At 44.6% G+C, this 19,843-nt stretch overlaps 1 protein-coding gene across 3 annotated transcripts in view; it reads left to right on the top strand.

Annotated features, from left to right (window-relative positions):
- Positions 1-19,843, top strand: part of NVL (nuclear VCP like) — a 212,584-nt gene that overhangs the window by 108,632 nt on the left and 84,109 nt on the right. For all 3 annotated transcript variants that reach the window (XM_033936124.1, XM_033936126.1, XM_033936127.1), the window contains 2 exons: positions 1,817-1,918; positions 3,256-3,373. In XM_033936124.1, the coding sequence (XP_033792015.1) occupies positions 1,817-1,918; positions 3,256-3,373 (220 nt within the window). The remainder of the gene's footprint in view (positions 1-1,816; positions 1,919-3,255; positions 3,374-19,843) is intronic.

Here is a 19,843-nt window from a genome sequence, read left to right as displayed (position 1 = left end):
TCAAGCAGTTTACCATTTAAAATAACATCACCTAGAATCCGTATACCTGCAATAATCCAATGCTTCCATACGATTTTAAAACCGCCAACTTGAATCTTGGAGTTTAGCCATTTGTATTTGTAAAACTTCAGAAACATTCACTCTGCTCCCTCAGAAAAGAGAGCAGACTGAGGCACAGGAGATAGGATGAGATATCTTCCTAGCTAGGTTGAAGTGAGATAAGAGTTCAGTGGAGTTTTGCCCCTCTTCCAATAGCTGTATGGCAGGCATTGTGCGATAATCCAGACAGAACTGCAAGCAAATGCTTGTTTAGGGTCATGCAGGCAGTCGGTGGAGGTGAGCTGTATTGAGGTCTGACCTCTGAGCCAAACATCTCCTCCCTTTAAGCTGCCAAATGAGGAGCATCACTTTGCCTTCACCATGTGCACTATCAGATCCCATCTTTAGAGAGATTCCTGAAGAAACCTTATTCTGTAGCTTCAGTGAAGGTATCTACAATAACCTGTACTTGGAATCTATATGGATTAGGAAGCATGTGGTTTTTCTTGCACTGATCTGTATTTTATTGAATTCCTTAGAATTTATGGATCTGATTATATTCAACAGAAGTTGTGTTCACTGGCAGCTGGTATTGCTCCATGGTGCAACTGCACCTTGAATATTGTGTGCAGTTCTGGTCAGTGCATGTCAAAAAAGATATACCGGTATTAGAAAAGGTACAGAGAAGGGCAGCCAAAATGATAAAGGGTATGGGATAACTTCTCTGTGAGGAAAGGCAAAAGAAGCTAGGGCTCTTCACTTTTGAGAAGAGACAGATGAAGGGAGATATGATAGAGGTCTGTAGAGAATGAGACGGGGACAAATTTGTCCCCGTGAGTTCTGTCTCTGTCCCTGCCTCATCCCTGCAAGCTCTGTCCTCATGTGCACAAGCCTCAAACATGGATGAGGCAGGGACAGAACTCATGGGGATGGACAGGGATGGAGATAGATCCCATGGAGATAGGGAAAAAAAATTATCTCTGTGTTATTCTCTATAAAGTACTGAGTGGAGTGGTATGGGCAAACATGGATCACTTGTTTACCCTTTCCCTTTTCAAAAATACTAGGACTAGAGGGCATGCAATGAACTACTAAATAGTAAATTTAAAACAAATTGGAGAAAATATTTCTTCATTCAACATATAATTGAACTCTAGAATTCATTGCCAGAGAATGTGGTAAAACCTGGTTTGCATATCGGGGTTTAAAAAATGATTTGGATGAGTTCTCAAAAGAAAAGTTCATAGACTATCATTAAGGTGGACATGGGGAAAATTCACTGCTTATCCTCTTTAACGATCCTACCAAATATTTGCCACCTGGACTGGCCACTGTTGGAAACAAGATACTGGGCTTTGGTTTATCCTGGTATGGCACTGCTTCTGTATTTATGTAGCTCTGTCCGTATATTTAAAAAATGTACCAGTATATGCTAAATGGCTAGACATTATCGTACAATTAGAAACCAAGATTTGGGGAGAGGGAGGGTGGACATACAATTCTAGTACCATAGTTTAGCAATGATAATGACCATTAAACATATAAGTTATCCATTTAGTTTAGACCTACTGTTTGGCAGTCACACTCGATAACCGTACAAATAGTAATGTTGAATATACATATTAATTGCAGGGCTGGCACTTAACTAAATGTGGTGACCACAGCAGCTGACTGTCAGGCTGGTTTTATTTATTTTTAAATTATTTAGATGAACAGATAAATGGTTAAATTTTATTCTGGGATTAGAAATTGCTAATTATAGCATATTCTGTTTTAGGAGCTTGAACTGCCAATGCTGAAAGTTGCAGCTACAGAGATGGTGTCGGGTGTGTCAGGAGAATCGGAGCAGAAGCTGAGAGAACTCTTTGAACAAGCTGTGGTGAGAAAAGATCATGGGAAATGCTGAACAGTGAACAGTATCTGTCCTTCATACCCCTCCAGCAAAATGGAGATTGGGGAGGGAGGAGTGAAGGTACAGCTCTGGGTGCATACACAAATACTGTAGCATGTGCCATTCAGCAGGCGGTGCAGGGACAGGCCGGATGCCGAAGAGATCGTGGCTGCCCTGCACTGCTGGAGATTCGCTTTCCAGGGGACTCTGATAAATGTACTGGGGGTGGGGGGAATGATGTTAAAAGGCAGGAGAGGTACCGGAAGATAAGTCACGGCTAATACCATGGGATGGTTTATCTTCCGTTTTTTAAACATAGGCCGCCCTTTTCTGCGGCCTATGCAGAGGGCGGCCTATATGCGGGGAAATGCGGGTAGTGCTAAGAGCTGCAGAGGACCTCCCTGGAAAGAGTGTGAGTTGGGCCTGCTGAAGTCAGCTTTCAGGGTTAATTTGGGGGAAGATAAGGTGCAGCTGCATGCCCAAAGGGGAGACAGAACAGAGCCATGACAGGGTGTTGGTGTTGCTTTTTAAAGTACTGTTACTCTTTTTTGTTAGTGCATCATGGGCAAGCACTAAAATAAGGGCAAAGGACCATCTGTTGTACCTTGTTAATCAAGTTCCCATGGACAAACATGTGCTAACTGTGAGATCTGGAGGATGCACTATAGTTCAGTTTCTGAAATAGGGTGTAAGCCAGGTGCCTCAACGAGGTTTTTTTTGTGGGAGAGAGGGGGTTCAATTTCTCTAAGGGTCTGACTCAGGTTGTAGCGGTGGCTGGATATGAGCCACTTAAGGGTGTGGACTTGGAAACTCCAGCCTGGATTGTGGTCACAACAGATATCAACTTGTCAGGGGGGCCTCACTGTCTAGGACAGGTAGCACAAGGCCTCTGATCAATGGAGGAGGCCAGAGCCAGCAATGGCATATATCAATAGGCAAAAGACATTAGGATTCATCAAGTGGTATGTGAATGGTATTTGATAAACTTTCTTTCTGTCATACAGTAAAGCAGTTTACATTTTTTTTCCAATTCTTTATTCTTTTCAAAACTTACAATAAATGTATCAGTAAATACAACATTTTATATTCAAATATCACACTTAAAATTCTATTAAAAACCACATCAGAATTTATCCCCCCTAATCCCCTGCATGTCAAAGCAGCTCCTGATTGTTGAGGCCTGACTTTAGTACAGGAAGAGGTGGTCGGAGCATACCACGAAACAGTCAGAATTTCTAGTTCATAGAAGATTTCTAAGAATTATCTCTTGGCCCAATAATACGGAGATGCATGGTGCATATTAATCGCCATGTCTTTGTTTCTAGACCGGTGCTCCGTGTATACTCTTCATTGATGAAATTGATGCCATCACTCCAAAACGAGAAGTCGCTTCCAAGGACATGGAACGGAGGATTGTGGCACAGCTACTCACCTGCATGGACGGTCAGGCTCACAGTCATATGATTCATGTTTGTTTCAGTACACACAAAGGGCTGTTGGACTAACATGTATCACAAGAATGGTGCATTATTGCACTTGCAGGGATCACTTTCAGCTTAGTTTGATGGCCTTTTTGAAGTTGTTTTTAACTTACAGCCTTTTAAAAGAGACACTAACTTAGCAAGTTAAGCTCAAGCCTACTGCAGAATTACAGAATATACTGCAAAACAGAATTTCTTCAAAAACAATGACAAATGTGTATCATAGAGTTCATATAGAAGACTGCATCCCCAGTTCCAGCTCTTTGACTGTTTTCCCCTTGATTAAGTGACTACTTGTAAGTCTCCTGGCAGGCACAGTGGTCTCGGACCCCTGGTTTTGGATACTTGGCCTTCGGCTACTGCTCTGCAGCACCACCTGTGGAGTGGGGCATTGGGGAGAACACAGGCTTAGAGTGCCTCAGTGAAAGGAGATTTCAGCACTGCTATAGTGACATTGGGGCTAATGTAATAGTGTGCTAAACTTGCGTGCAGCATAGCTTAGTTTTTGCACATAATTTTGTGTGCTGTAGTGGGTGCCCTGTGTTAAATAAGTTTTGCGCATAAGCTAACTCTATACAAAGACTCCAGTCGATGACAGTGCCTAGCTCATTTACATCCCATGCTAATGAAAATATTAGCTGTTCAACACAGATGTCAAAAGAAGACCTGAAGGCTGAGTGCAGGGTTTCGAATGATGTGGATAGCATTAATGAGGATTTCATGCTTGTTTCTTATCTTTAATGTGAGCATATAGGACCTGCAACTTTTTTCTGGCCTCATTGAAGAGGGTGGGTCAAAAAAAAGTTGAGGATGAGGGATGTTTGCTGAATAGTTTAACATGTTGGAAAATTTGCACTGACACTCAGAGACACATATTACTACATCTGTGCATGTTCTGGAATGCTATTCTGTGCCTACCATTTTCCCTTGAAAGACCTGAACCAAAATACTGATAAGCATTTTTAATTTTAATCTGTCTGGTTATAGGGTTTGCTACCTGATATCTATTCTCTAAGCCACATGTGTCAAACACATAGCAGATAGACCGAATCCGGCCCACCTGGCCGTTTGATGTGGCCCGCAGTGATGTGCACCTTACACTACACCAGGGGTGTCCAACCCGCTGGCCGCAGGCAGCCAGCTTGAGGGCGATGCAGCGTTTTGCTAATTGCCACCCCCGGGTGTTTACCTTCTGGCCAGCTCCCTCTTCCTCACTGCTGAAGTCGTTTCTGTGCACAAAGCTGCGGGCGGCGGTTCCTTGCACATCCCGCAGCTCAGCCGGAAGCCTTCCCTCTGACATTGTGATGTCAGAAAGAAGGCTCCCAGCTTAAGCGCTGGACGTGCATAGGAACTGCCACCCGTGGCTTTGTGCACAGAAACGACTGCGGCAATGAAGAGGAGGGAGCCAGCCAGAAGGTAAACACCCGCTGGAGGGAGACAAGTACTTGAGGCACAGAATGGAGAGAGGGAGGGAGAGGGACTCGAGAAGGAGGGAGCACAAACTTCGGACAAATGATGGAAGGAAGGAGGGAGGGTACATGAACTTGGGACATAGAATGAAGGGAAGGAGGGGAGCATGAGCCATAGGATGGAAGATTGGAGAGAGTGAGGGAAAGAGATGCTTAGGTGAGGGAGGGAATAGAAAGAGAAAACCAGGTGTCTCAAAGAGGGAAAGAGATGGTACATATGAGGAGATGAAGAAAGAGGAGAATTGTTGGGCAGAGAGAGGGAGGGAAAGAGAATTATTGGACATGGTGGGAGATAAATGAGGTAGAGATGCATGGGGAAGAGAGAGATGTCAGACCACAGAATGGAAGGGAAGGAGGGGAGAGAGAGAGAGATGCCAGACCGCAGAAAGGAGAGGAAAGAAGGAGAGATATGTTAGACCTCAGGAAGAGGGAGAGAGAGATGCCAGACCATGGGAGAGGAGAGAGATTCCAGAGAGAATCTTGGAGAGGGTGAGAGCCAGACCATGGGAGAGGAGAGAGATTCCAGAGAGAATCTCGGAGAGGATGAGAGCCAGAAGGCTTAAGCATGCGCAGATGCTCAAGGCCCCACAGCAGCCCAGCAGAGAATCAGTGGCCGGCACTTTCAGCACCGGCGCACAGGTAAGCACAGGGCTGGTCATTGAGGGGAAGAGGCGATCTTGGTCGCAAAGGGAGCAGCAAAGCCGGTTCCCGGGGTGGGGACTCACAAATCAAGTCAACACTCGGTTTGCGAGTTACAGTTTGCTTGAGTGTTTTGCTCATCTGGCAAAACACTTGCAAACCGTGTTACTTGCAAACCAAGGTTTGACTGTATAGACAAACCAATAATCAGGGATACTCCTCGGTCAATACTCATTCCAACCAATCAGGATGACTTTATTCAGTGCAGTCATTGTGGTGGCTTAGTTCCAGAGCACACAGTCTAGAGATTTAAGGCTTACCCCATCTGTCTTAAGCTTTCTAGTATTAAGGAGGAGCTCTGTAAACTTAAACAGGAATTGAATGCAATCAAAGCAGCTTCCATCACTCCACAGAATCAATTTAATTTACTATAACTGCTTCAAAGAATAAAGCAATCTAGGAATAAATGGATCACAATAGGGTCAAGTAGACTACGACATGTGACAGAAACATCCACCCTCACAATTGCATCTACAGATTTCTTTTGCTTCTTTAGAGCATTGCGGTACTCAAGAAAGAAAGAATTGAGATGGAACTAGAACCAGTGAAGGTAACTCATGAAGAAAAACAACCCCCCCAAAAAAAAAAAAAAATAAGAAAATTCAAACCAGAAAATTATTTCTGTTAGGGGAGTCCATCATCAGAGGCATTAACCTTGGAACGCAAGTCAAGGAGCCTAAAATAGTGAAGTGTCTCCCAAGATCCTCGGTTACCAAACAAATAATGTCCAGTGTTCTCCCCAGGGCCTTACAGCCAGGCGTTGCGCCCGGCTGATTTAGATGACCGCCCAGCTAATCCTGCTGCTTCTGCCGCCGATGCTCCTTCCCGGGCTGACTCGCCGCTGAAAATTTTGTTTGACGCCTGCCTTTTTTTTGCCAGCATGCTTTTACTTGCTTCGGGCCTTCCTGTTGCCGCGTCCTGCCTAATTTCTGTTTCTGTAAAGGCAGGACCCGGCAGCGAGGAAGGCCCGAAGCAAGTAAAAGCAGTAAGTTGTAAGCTTCCCTCCGGAGCTCTGTGTGCATGCCGGCTTCCCTTCTCTTCCCTCCCCCCCCACGGGACACAACTTCCGGTTTCGGAGAGAAGGGAAGCCAGCACGCACACAGAGCCCCGGAGGGAAGCTTACAACTTACTGCTTTTACTTGCTTCGGGCCTTTCTCGCTGCCGGGTTCTGCCTTCACGGAAACAGAAAGTAGGCAGGACCCGGCAAAGAGGAAGGCCCAAAGCAAGTAAAAGCAGCAAGTTGTAAGCATGCCTCCTTCGCTGACCTATCTTTCATAGATCAGCGATGGAGGGAAGCTTACAACTTGCCTAGCGACTACTGGGTTTGTGAGCTGGGAAGGATGGGAAGAGAAATGCTGTTGCTGCACCGAATAGGGGAGGGGAGGGGGAAGAAAAATATTCTGCTGCTGCACCCATTTTGGGGGGAAGTGAAGAGAAATGTTGCTGCTGCACCCAATTTTTTGGGGGGGAGTGGAGGGGGAAGAGAAAAGCTGGTGCACCCAATTTGGGAGGGGGAAGAGAAAAGCTGCTGCTGCACCCAATTGGGAAGGGGAAGAAAAGTGCAGCAGCAGCACCCAATTTGGGAGGGGGAGGGGAAGATAAGTGCTGCAGCAGCACCCAATTGGGGAGGGGGAGGGGGATGAGAAGTGCTGCTGCAGCAGCACCTAATTGGGAAGAGAGAGGGGAGAAGGAAGACTAGGGAAGGGAGAGGAGAGGCAAGAGATGCCAAGACCATGGGAGGGAAGGGAAAGGAAAGGAGCTACCACACTATGGGGAGGGGGGAGATGTCAGCACATATGGGGGAGGAGGGAGATGCTAGGGCATGGGGAAGAGAAGGGAAGGAGATAGAGATGCCAGACCATGGGGTGGAGTGGGAAGGAAGGAAGGAAGGAAAGGAGAGAGAGATGCCAGAGCATAGGGGAGGGGTGAAACTGAAATGAATCATGTACAAAGAAGAGAAAGGGCACAGGATATACAGTTTATTGAAGGGACATAGAAAGAGGGAAGATGCCATATAGAACAGAAAAAGGGCGGACACTGGATGGAAAGGGCAGAGAGGGTGGACAGAGAATGCAAGGGGCAGAGAGGGCGGACAGTAGATGGAAGGGGTAGAGAGAGAGAGGGCAGAGGCTGGGTGGAAGGGGCAAAGAGAGGACAGATGTTGCATGGAAGGGAGCGATGATAAACGCTGAAGAGCAGATAATTAAAGCAGAAACGACAAAAGGTAGAAAAATGTTTTTTTTTTGTTGCTTTACGTAGAATCAAGTAGTATTGTAACTGTATTAATTAAAGTTTATAAATAGGAAATTGAAATAAGGCAGTTTTTTTGGGGCTAAACCCCTTTCCTCAGGTCAGGACAGGATACCATAACAGCAGGGGTGCCCAAATGGTCGATCGCGATCAACCAGTAGATCACAAAGGCAATGTGAGTCGATTGCTTTGCCTTTGCAATCTTTTTCTTCCTGCCTCTCCGAGCCAGGCCAGGCGCCAGACTCACAAGACTTCACCTCTGACGTCAATTCTGACGTCAGTGAGGTAGTTCTAGGCCAGCCAATCGCTGCCTGGCTGGCCTGGAACTTCCTCTCCGACGTTAGAATTGACGTCAGAGGTAAAGTCTTGTGAGTCCGGCGCTTGTACATGCCTGGCCTAGCTCAGGGAAGCAGCAGGGAGAAATCGGCGTGATGGCTTAGGGGGTAGGGAAAGAATGGGGGAAGTGGATAAATCGGCGTGATGGCTTGGGGGGGACAGGAGGAGAGAGAAAGAAAGGCAGAAATAAAGAGGGGGCAGGGGGAGAGAGAAACAGGCAGTCAGGGAGGAGAGAAAGAAAGAGAGACAGAAAGAAAAAGGAAGTGGCAGAAATAAACAAATATTGGATTTCCAGTCAGAAGAAGGAAGTGCAACCAGAGACTCATGAAATCACCAGACAAAAAGGTAGGAAAAATGATTTTATTTTCAATTTAGTGATCAAAATGTGTCCATTTTGAGAATTTATATCTGCTGTCTATATTTTGCACTATGGCCCACTTATACTAAACCGCAATAGCGGTTTTTAGCGCAGAGAGCCTATGAGCATCGAGAGCAGTGCAGGGCATTCAACACATCTCCCTGCGCTAAAAACCGCTATTGTGGTTTAGTAAAAAGGGAGGGGGTATATTTGTTTATTTTTGTACAGTTGTTCCTGAGGTGACATTGCATAAAGTCATCTGCCTTGACCTCTTTGAAAACTCGCGGAATATAAATGATAATTAACATTTTCTCTGTGTACAATGTGCTTTGTGTTTTTTAAAATTTTATTGTTGGTAGATCATTTTGACTTGGTTATTTTAAAAGTAGCTCGCAAGCCCAAAAAGTGTGGGCACTCCTGCTGTAGAGCCATTCTTGTATGACTGGATGAGCTATATTTATCTTTTTTTTTTAGTTGTTTAAATTCATGCAGAAATAAATGGCTAAATTGAACCTAATGACTTCATTAACGCCTTTCCCTTTTTTAAACCTCTATACCAGGGGTCTCAAAGTCCCTCCTTGAGGGCTGCAATCCAATCGGGTTTTCAGGATTTCTCCAATGAATATGCATGAGATCTATGTGCATGCACTGCTTTCAATGCATATTCATTGGGGAAATCCTGAAAACCCAACTGGATTGCGGCCCTCAAGGAGGGACTTTGAGATCCCTGCTCTATACCATTTGAAAGAGGGCAAATATCTAATTATTCCCTTCTAGCATTGGATGCTTCTTAAATTAAGTAAAAATATTCTGGCACAAGTGTCAAACCTTAAAAAAGGAAGTCATATTGAGCATTGGAAAATAATAATAATTAACTAATAAAAATAGTACACATTTAGGGCTTCTTTTACTAAGTTGCGAAAATGGTTTTAACGTGTGCTTAGCGCACACAGAATTACCACACGCGCTAGACGCTAATGCCAAGATTGAGCTGGCGTTAATTTTCCCGTGTAGCGCAGGAGTTTGCGCGTGTTAAAAATGTTAGCGCACCTTAGTAAAAGAGGGGGTTAATTTTCCCCACCACCAAATTTTCCCATCGCGCCCCACCCGGCTACTTTTTCATGCCACCTGGCTGGAAAAAATGTCTGGGGAGAACACTGAATGTCTATAATTAGACAAGAAGCTAAGAATTCTAAAGCTGATGTTATCCACTTGGAAACAAATAACCTAGCCAGCAATACCCCACTTGCTGCGCCAAAAGCTTTTCAGGAGCTGGAAGAGGGATTGAAACCTTTTGTAAAGACTGTAGCTTTCTCGGAAGTACTGCCTACATATGAAAAGGAGAGAAAAAAAAGTACTTCGATAAGTAGCTCAGAGCCTGGTGTCATTGAGAAGGCTTTAGGTACATAGGAGGATGGGAAAATACATGGAATAACAAGAGACTATATTGTAATAATGGGCTGCATCTTCCTATGGCAGGTAAAAGAATCCTTGCTGAGAAATTCAGGCAATATGTTTCTAGGCATTTAAACTAGAAGGTGGCTATCCCCAGCAAAGGCAAAAAAAACAAGATGTCTTCCCTATGAGGAAGGCACTTATGATTTTAAAGTGTTTGAGGCTTGTGCAGATGAGGCCAGAGCTTGCAGGAATGGGGCAGGGACAGGAAAAGAACTTGCCGGGAAGGGATGGGAAAATGAGTTCCTGTGGGGAAGGGGAAAAATTTATCCCTGTATCATTCTCTATTTAATAACTCCTTAGAAATGGAAGAGGTTCTGTGGGATTGGAAAAGAGTGGATATGGACCCTCTTTACAGAAATGGTTGCAAAGATGAAGCAGGAAACTACAGGCCAGTAAGCCTCACTATGATTGTTGGAAACATAACGGAAGTGTTGCTGAAGGAAAGGATAGTGTAAAGATAAATTGTGCCAAACAAATCTGATTGAATTCTTTGACTGGGTGACCACTGTTCCAGTGAGTGGAGATCCACCTTTTGGCCCTTGGCAGCATATGTAGCAGGAGTAGACAATGTGCAAGCAGATTTCCTCAGCTGGCAGACTCAGGATCCCAGAGAATGGGTTCTGTTGTGCTGATGTGGCTGCCCCTAAAATGCTACCTTAACTGTCAGGTTCATTACTGATGCCTTCTCTAAAGGCTCATATGGAGCTCTGGTGAGAGCCTGCAAAACGAGATTAAGACTCCATGTAGGAAAGGGCTGATGTACCGAGGATACAGACATCATGTTCCTTTCAGAAATCTGGCCACATCTGGATGAGAGGCCAGTGTCCTTCTATTAGTCTGGGATTCGAAGCATGAGAGCTGTATCTTGAGGGAGCCAACCATTAGTCCTTTTGCAAGCCCTTCTTGAAGGAAAACTAGAACCAGCGACACTGGTGTTGTGACCAGGTCCTCACTCTACTGGGCTACCAGCCCCAGAAGCATTTCCAGGCCTTCACATAGGCAGCCACAATTGGGTCCTGTGAGAGTAGATAGTAGGTATGCAAATTTCTTTCATGCATATTCATTAGGGATATCTTAAAAACTGGTTTGGGGGTCCCCCAGGACACGTTTAAGAACCACTGTTCTAGTTCATTGATTCATAGTATTCTTTATTCAAGTTCTCCTTGTTAACCACTGTGTTAGGCAGTTGATTCTACCTTGATTATGTATAGTATCCTGGGATGTGCCAGGGAGGGGCCTTTAAGCGCCTGGGTCAATCAGAGCCTTAGACCCCCCCCCCCTCCCCAGATGCAGGTGAGCGTCCTACTGGCTGGACTTCGTGAATAAGATAGGTTGGGGCGGGGGGGGTTATTGGGGCCATGGGGGGTAGTTGTCGATGGATTGGGCGACAGCGGGAGGGAGTGGGCATCACTCCTGTGGTGGGGGGTAGGCGTGGGTGGGTAGTAGTGTTGGGGGATTATACAGTGGGAAGGGGTGGGTATCTATCTCCGGGGTGGGATTGAGGAGTAATAGTGTCTGGGGATTGTGCAACGCGGCAGGAAGGAGTGGGCATCTCTCCTGTTGCGGAGTGGGGTGGGTGGGTAGTAGTGTTGGGGGATTGTGCAACACAGCAGGAGAGAGTGGACATCCCTCCCGCTGCCAGTATTAGGTGTCCAGAGATTGTGCAAGTGCAGCAGGTGAGAGTGGGCATCTCTCTTGCTGATCTTCGATTTGGTTTGGTGGGTTTTGTTGTTTTTTTGTGTTTTTTTTAATATATGGGTATTTTCTGCGCAAGTGCTGATCGCTACCATTACTCATCTCAAGTAAATTTAGTGAGCCTACATGAACATCCATGAACCTCATTTGCATGCATGGTCTTTTGAGAATAACTCACCTTTTTTAAATCATTACAATAGTGACCTCGATAGCAGCCCATCAGAATTTAGCAGAAAGTTTTGAGAATCTTCCTCCCAGTGTCTTCCCTTTGCCACTCCCCACTCTAGAAACCAGAAGTAACATCAGGAGGCAGGATGTGTCGGCAGAAAGGCCCCACGCTGGCATATTTCTGCAGTGCTGCTGCCACAAACAAGGTTGAAGGACCTTAGGGGCAGGGAGTGCAAAAAGTGAGAGATGCCAAGCCACGTGAGTAAAGGAAGGAAACTGGAGCGAGCCAGATCAGCAGGGAGGGATTCAGTGTCTGGCCACAAATGCATGTGTCACATGCCTAATGCATGTGAATTGGCATATCTGTGGCTGTATTCACTTTTGCATTAATATGAAATAAATTAAACGCACTGTCATAATTTCTCTGGTTGTAAAGATAAAATTTAAAAAAATACTTAAAGATAATTGGGTGTGCTGTTATATTTACAGACTCTGATAGCCAAGGGTGTCAAACTCTGCTGCTCTAGGTCTGCAGAACTGGTTTCAGGACATCTGTGATATAAATAGTAGCTCTAGATTGTTTGGTTTTAGGATAACCAAAATATATAAACAAAACCTATTTGCATCCCTTGAGGACCTATGTGTGATAGTACTTAGCAGCAGAATGTAAAATAATTATAGCAAATTATACAAGATTCAGAAGCCCTATGAGTATTTTCTTGGTGGGATAAAGTTGCTGACCTTAGTATTACTATTTCTCCAGAGACAAGCAGGGGATATTCAGGCAAACTTGAAAGTGAAGTCTTCTGACTAAGCCTGATAGCCGGTGCACTCCCCTAGCTTATGGTAAGCTTTGAAGCTTACTGGGCATATATGGGAACTCTACTCCTGGAGCCCCTCCCTTTGTCCTGTCAGTTTTTTCTTTAACCGCCCTTCTGAAGTTGCAGCTCTCCCCTCTACCTCATACACTTAAGAATAAAAAAAAAAAAAGGTCATAGTTCTCATAACTTTTTTTTTTTTAATAATTCTTTATTCATTTTCATATTTTACATGAAGTGTACAGAATATTGAGTTACAACTAATGAATACACAATATCACTTTTATATCTATTACATAATATTCTGAACAATTTTTTTTTTATCCCCTCTCCCACCCCCACTCTTCAAGTACTTTCCAATCACCTTATACATATTGTATACCATATTATAACATGTTATGTAAAATTATTTTCACTACCCCCCCTCCATGTGTGCCATAAAGAAGACAAGAAAAAGAAGAAGATAAATCCTATTATTCATTCAGTACAATACTTTGTCAATGGCCCCCATATTTTTATAAATTTAGGATATGTCCCTCTTTGTATTGCTATTACTCTTTCCATTTTGAATATATGACAAATTGTATTCCACCAAAATGTATAATTAAGGTTACTATGATTCTTCCAGTTATTGGTTATATGCTGAATGGCAACCCCTGTCATGACTAGTAAAAGCTTGTTATTTTCTGGTGAAACTTGACTTTTTTTTCTCATCATCATTCCAAATAACACTGTATCATATGATATTGCTACATGATTTTCCATCAATTTATTAATTTGTGGCCAAATTGCATTCCAAAAACTTTTAATATAGGGACAATGATATAGTAAATGATCCAACGTCCCAGGTTCCAGATTACAGTGCCAGCATTTATTGGACTTAGAACTATCTAATTTTTGCAAACATGTAGGGGTCCAAAAAGCTCTATGTAATAAAAAGAACCAAGTTTGTCTCATAGATGCTGACACTGTACATCTCATTCTCCAAGACCAAATTAGTGGCCATTGAGATGCAGTAATTTGATGCTTAATCTCAATGCTCCAAATGTCTCTTAGACCATTTTTTGGTTTTTTATTCAAATATCCAGATATTAATTTATACCACAATGCGGCTTGATGCCCTAGGAAGTCTGCTTGGAAGCATAAGAACTCTAAACTATATTGATTATTCAATGTTTTCCATTCAGGGAACCCAACCTGAATGGCCTGCTTCAATTGCAACCATTTAAAACTTTGTTTTTTACTAAGACCAAATCTATGTTGCAATTGTGAAAATTCCAGCAGTTTACCTTCCGAAATAACATCATTCAGAGATCTAATGCCTGCAATAATCCATTCCTTCCAAAGGATTTGAGCTCCGCCAATTTTAATCTTGGAGTTTATCCATAAAGATTGATTAGTTGACTTGTTTATTGGGACAGGTGTTAATTTACTAATAAACCTCAAAGTTTTCCAAGTATCCATTAATATCTTATTTTCTCTGTATCTTCTAGGCATGTTGATACTTGGAAGATGAACAAAATTAAGGGGAAACATAAGGCACCATTCCAAATATAACCAATCCGGTGCATTATCTATCAGTTCTGGGAGGATCCAATACATACCCTGACGTAAAATATAGGCTTGATGGTACCTATAAAAATTTGGAAAATTTACCCCTCCCTCCTTAATTGATTTTTGCAAAGATACCAAAGCTATTCTATGCGTTTTACCAAGCCAAAGAAATTTCGTTAAAATGCTATTAAGCTTTTTATAAAAGGACCCCTGAAAATAAATAGGTATCATACTCATTTGGTAGCAAACTACAGGCAAGATCATCATTTTAATAGTTTGAACTCTCCCCCACCAAGAAAGATGTAACGGATTCCATTGCTCACATAACTCTGTAACTCTTTTCAATACAAATTTTTCATTTTCTTTTACTGTATCTTCAATTGTATTTTTAACTTGAATGCCAAGATATTTAAATCCTTCTTCTTTCCATATGAACGGAAAAGCGTCAAATAATCCTTTTACACCATGAACATTTAAAGGTATAAGTTCAGACTTACTCCAATTAATTTTATAACCTGAAAATTTGCCAAACATATCAATTAATTCCAATAGACAAGATAAGGTAGACTCTGGATTCCCTAAATAAAGTAAAATATCATCTGCATAAGCCGAAATTTTATATTCCATATCAGAATATGGAATACCCTGTATCCCCCTTGCTTGCTGTATTGCTAACAATAAGGGTTCTAATACAACATCAAATAACAAAGGAGATAAAGGACAACCTTGTCTAACTCCCCTCTGCAATTGAAAACCATCAGATATCATATTATTAATATTTAATCTTGCAATCGGGAAGCTATACAATGTTTTTACCATTTGTATAAATCCAGAACCTATACCAAACCATTCTAAAGCCTGATACATAAAATTCCATTCTACCCTATCAAACGCTTTTTCTGCATCCAAGGAAACTGTAAAAGTCGGTTCATCCATTTTTTTTTATAAATTTAACATATGAAACAATAATCTAGAGTTATTAGAGGAATGTCTTTTAGCAACGAAACCCGTCTGATGCGTGTCTATAATATGTGGGAGAGCTTTGGCTAATCTCAAAGCCAAAATTTTCGCCAAAAGTTTATTATCCACATTTATTAAAGATATAGGCCTGTAGTCTGAAACCAAAGTAGGATCTTTATTTGGCTTAGGCAAAACAATTACTATTGATTCAGCCATAGTACCTTTAATATCACCTTTTATAAGTTGTGTCTGATATAAATTTAGTAAATATGGGGAAAGGACATTTTGAAATGTTTTATAAAATTCTACTGTATAACCATCACCACCTGGAGCGGATCCAACTCTAAGAGATCTCAACGCTGTTTCTAATTCTTTTAATGATATAGGTTCATCTAAACTCCGTTTTATATGATCAGGAACCTTAGGTCCAATAATTAAATCTAAAAAATTTTTACCATCTTTTTGCCTCTCCAAATAAGGCTCGGAAGAATACAGGTCCTTATAAAATTTTAGAAATTGCTTTAAAATTATATCCGTTTGATTGGTTATTATAACATTATCATCTTTTATCCCATTAATGTTAGTTCTTCTTTTTTTTGCTTTAAGATAATTTGCCAATAATCTTCCCGCCTTATTAGAATTTCCATAATACATTGTCTGTTTGGAAAACAAGTCTCTTCTTATCATTTTTGAAGCTAATTCGTTATATTTACCTTTTGCTTTCAAAAGAGCTTGTAATACATCATGTTCCCATTTGCTTATCAATTTAGTTTCTAGTATTTTAATTTCTTTTTCTAACTCTATATACTGTTTTTTAATCTGTTTCCTAACAAAAGCCGAATATGATATAATATGATCTCTCATAGTCGCTTTAAAAGCGTCCCATACATTTTCAATAGATGTATCTTCCACTAAATTAATTTGAAAGAAATCACTAATTTGTGTTTTAAAATTTTCCAAAAATTTTTCATCCACAAGCAATGCATTATCAAATCTCCAAAGAGGTCTTCTATTTTCTAATTGATCTAATTGTAAATCTATCCATACTCCCGCATGATCCGAAATGATAATGGGATCAATGGAAGCCTTAATCACTTGCTGCACCTTATGTGATGAAATAAAAATATAATCTATTCTTGAAAATGATTTATGAACTTGTGAACAAAATGAAAATTCCTGATCATTAAAATGAAGAATACGCCATATATCCTTCAAATCACATGATTGAACCAAATTATCTAAACCTAAAGATTTTATACTTTTACCTGGTTTTTTATCCATTAATGGATCCATTACAGCATTAAAATCTCCAGCCACCACTAAATTAGAAGCAGCCAGTGGTAACAACATACTCTGCAATTTTTTAAAGAATTCTGATTGATTCGAATTAGGGGCATATATATTGAACAACGTCAGGGCATTATTTCCCATACTTATATCAACATGTAGCCATCTTCCATGTGGGTCCGAATTTACTATCTTAAAATTGGCCATACACTTTTTATTTATAAGAACTGCTACTCCTGCTTTTTTACCCTCTGCTGGAGCAAAAAAAACATTCTTTCACCCACCCACCCGTTAATTTCTGTGATTCCTTTATATTAAGATGGGTCTCCTGCAGACAATAAACATCCGCGTTTTGCTTCTTTAAAAATGATAATACCTTTTTCCTTTTGATTACATGATTCAGGCCATTGACATTAATAGAAAATATCTTAAAAGACATAATATATTTTATCCCAGGACAAGCAGGCATGATATTCTCACATGTGGGTGACGTCATCTACGGAGCCCCGGCGCGGACAGCTTTTCAAGCAAACTTGATTGAAGTTTCAAGTTTGCACACTGCACCACGCATGTGCGTGCCTTCTCGCCCACTAGAGGGCGCATCCCACCTCGTGGTCCTCAGTTCAAATTTTTCCGCGGAGCAAGAAAGCCCTGTGGATCTGAGCTCCAGTGTTTTTGCCTTCTAGCTGCCGCGTTTAGTTTGTTTTCCTTCGAATTAGTTCGCGGTGCTGTTTTTCTTTTCATTTCCCTTCAAAAAAAAAAAAAAGTCTTTCGTTTTTCATCGGGCTCCGGGGGCTCCCGGAATCCGTGGCCGCGGGACGTCGGTACGTTCCCGGCCTTCTTCTTTTTCTTCGTGGATGTCCCGTCCTGTTACGGGATTCAAAAAGTGCAGCCGGTGCGAGAGGTTGCTTTCCATCACTGACCCTCACCGGTGGTGCATTGTCTGTCTTGGGCCCGAACATCCGACAGACTCGTGTGATCGCTGTGCTACCTTCCAAAACAGGGCCCTCCGTCGCCGTAAGGCAAGAATGGCCGAATTGTTCGCCGTCGACGCACCGCCTAAGGCCTCGACGTCGGCCTCGGCTTCGGCCCCGGCCTTGACCTCGGCCTCGGCGTCCTCGGGGGCCTCGGCCTCGCCTCGGCCCTCTTCCTCGAAGGCGTCGTCAGTGAAGCAAGCTTCGGGTAAGTCCTCTGTTCCATCCCCTTCAGCAAAGAAGCCATCCTCGAGTCAGGCCAAGGCGGGTGGGTCGACCCCGGCCCCGCATCGGACCTCGACTCCGCACACCCCGAGGGAATACTCGAAACCGAGGTCGCCCTCCAGGGAGTGTGCCCCGGACTCGGAACTCCCCACCTTCGTGGGGATTCCGGCCTTCCAGGATCTCCTCCGAGCTCTGATCTCATCGGAGCTGTCGGGAGCCCTGGAAGTGTTGCAGCGTGCTGCGGTTCCGGCGGCCTCGACCTCGGCCGGGGCGCCTTCGGTCTCGGAGGCCCCGGCCTGGGCTCCCTCGGGAGCCCCGGCCTCGGCGACCTCGGCCTCGGGTACGGTGGCCCCGTTCGCCTCGGTCTCGGCCCCGCCCCGGACCTCGACCTCGGGAGAACCCCCTGAGCGGAGTGTAAGGCCCAAAGAAAAGTTGCGCAGAGTGCGCCGTCTTTCCTCCTCTTCCTCCGGGTCTTCCAGACACGCCTCGCCCTCGACGCGACCTCGGACGGGGCGTCGATCGAGGAAGTCTAAGCGGCCCCGAGGCTCGCCTCGGCGCGACCGTTCCTCGTCGTTCGGGGCGAGGCGCTGCAGGTGTCGGAGTTACGCCTCGACAACCCGAGGCTCCTCCGCTCACCTCATGGGAAGTCTTCCCGGGCCGCCTCGCCGAGGAAACGGGAGAGTGTCCCACGAACCCCGGGGTCCTCACCCAAGGGTTCTGCGAGGAGGATAACTTCCCCTTCCCCCTCGAGGGCCCTCGAGAGGGGATCCTGGGATTCGGGATCGGTTAGGGATCCTCATTATTCCCATGAGGCCTCCCCCCTCTCCTCGGTGGGGCGGTCGAGAACCCCGTCCCCCCAGGCTAGGCCGTCCTCATTTTTATCCTTCGTTCAGGACATGGCCCAAGCCCTGGGGATTGACCTCATGGTAGGCTCTCGGTATTCCAAAGAATTTTTGGAGGAACAGGACCTCCCCACTCTTCCTAGGGAGGTGCCTAGACTCCCTCTCAACAGTGTCCTTCTGCAAACCTGGCTGAATAACTTGTCAAACCCTCTTACAGTCACGTCTGTGCCTTCAAAAATGGAATCGAAGTATAGGACGATTCCCCCTAAAGGGTTCGATAAGGCGCAGCTCTCACACCAGTCTCTTCTGGTGGAGTCTGCTCTTAAAAAATCACAGCCCTCACGGGTTTCTGCGGCGGTTCCACCAGGCAGGGAGGGGCGGACCCTGGACAAGTTTGGCCGTCGCCTCTATTCAAATTCCCTGATGGCCACCAGGGTTCTAAATTACGCCTTCACCTTTTCCTCCTATTTGCGTGGTATGGTGAAGGACCTTCCTCAATATCGAAACTCGTTACCGGACTCCCAAAGAGCAGGATTCAATAAGTTTATGTCCAACCTGTCTCAATTGCGGTTGTACCTATTCCACGCAGTGTACGACGCCTTTGAGCTGGTTTCGAGGGTGTCGGCCCTCTCGGTGGCCATGCGCCGCTTGGCCTGGCTTCGCACCCTCGACATGGACCCAAACCTGCAGGAACGCCTGGCAGACTTGCCTTGTGTGGGGTCCGAGTTATTCGACGAGTCATTGGATGCGGCGACCAAACGCTTGTCGGAACAGGAGCGCTCTCTAGCATCCCTGGTCCGCCCCAAACCTAGACCCCCGCCGCAGAAACCCTTTCGGCCTCTGCCGCGCCGATACCCTCAGAAGTCGACCCCGGCTTTCTCGAGACCGCCTCCGAGACGTCCGTCTCAGCGAGGCAGAGGGGGACAAACCCAAGCCCAGGCGCAGGGCCCTTCTAAGCCCGCGCCTTCCTTTTGACGGGCTGAGCGGACGGGGCGGGTTCCCCTCCGCACTTTCACAGGAACCCCTTCCTATCGGGGGCCTTCTTCGGTCCTTCCGGGAGGCATGGACCGGGATTACCTCAGACGCTTGGGTGCTCCGGATCGTCTCCGAGGGCTACTCGCTCAACTTTGTGTCCTCGCCGCCGGACAGTCCCCCAAGTTTAGTCCCCTGCAACCGTTCGCAGCTACCGACCCTTATAACCGAAGCCAAAGCCCTCTTGAAGCTTCGGGCGGTCGAGCCGGTCCCCAAGGACCAGTGGGGTACGGGGTTTTACTCCCGCTACTTTTTGGTCCCAAAAAAGACCGGGGACCTGCGCCCCATACTGGACCTCAGGAAGCTC

The sequence above is a fragment of the Geotrypetes seraphini genome, chromosome 3 (assembly GCF_902459505.1).
Source record: "Geotrypetes seraphini chromosome 3, aGeoSer1.1, whole genome shotgun sequence".
NCBI classification, from domain to species: Eukaryota; Metazoa; Chordata; class Amphibia; order Gymnophiona; family Dermophiidae; genus Geotrypetes; species Geotrypetes seraphini.
The sequence above is the reverse complement of the archived record's forward strand: the minus strand, read 5'-3'. Positions and strand labels throughout refer to the sequence as shown.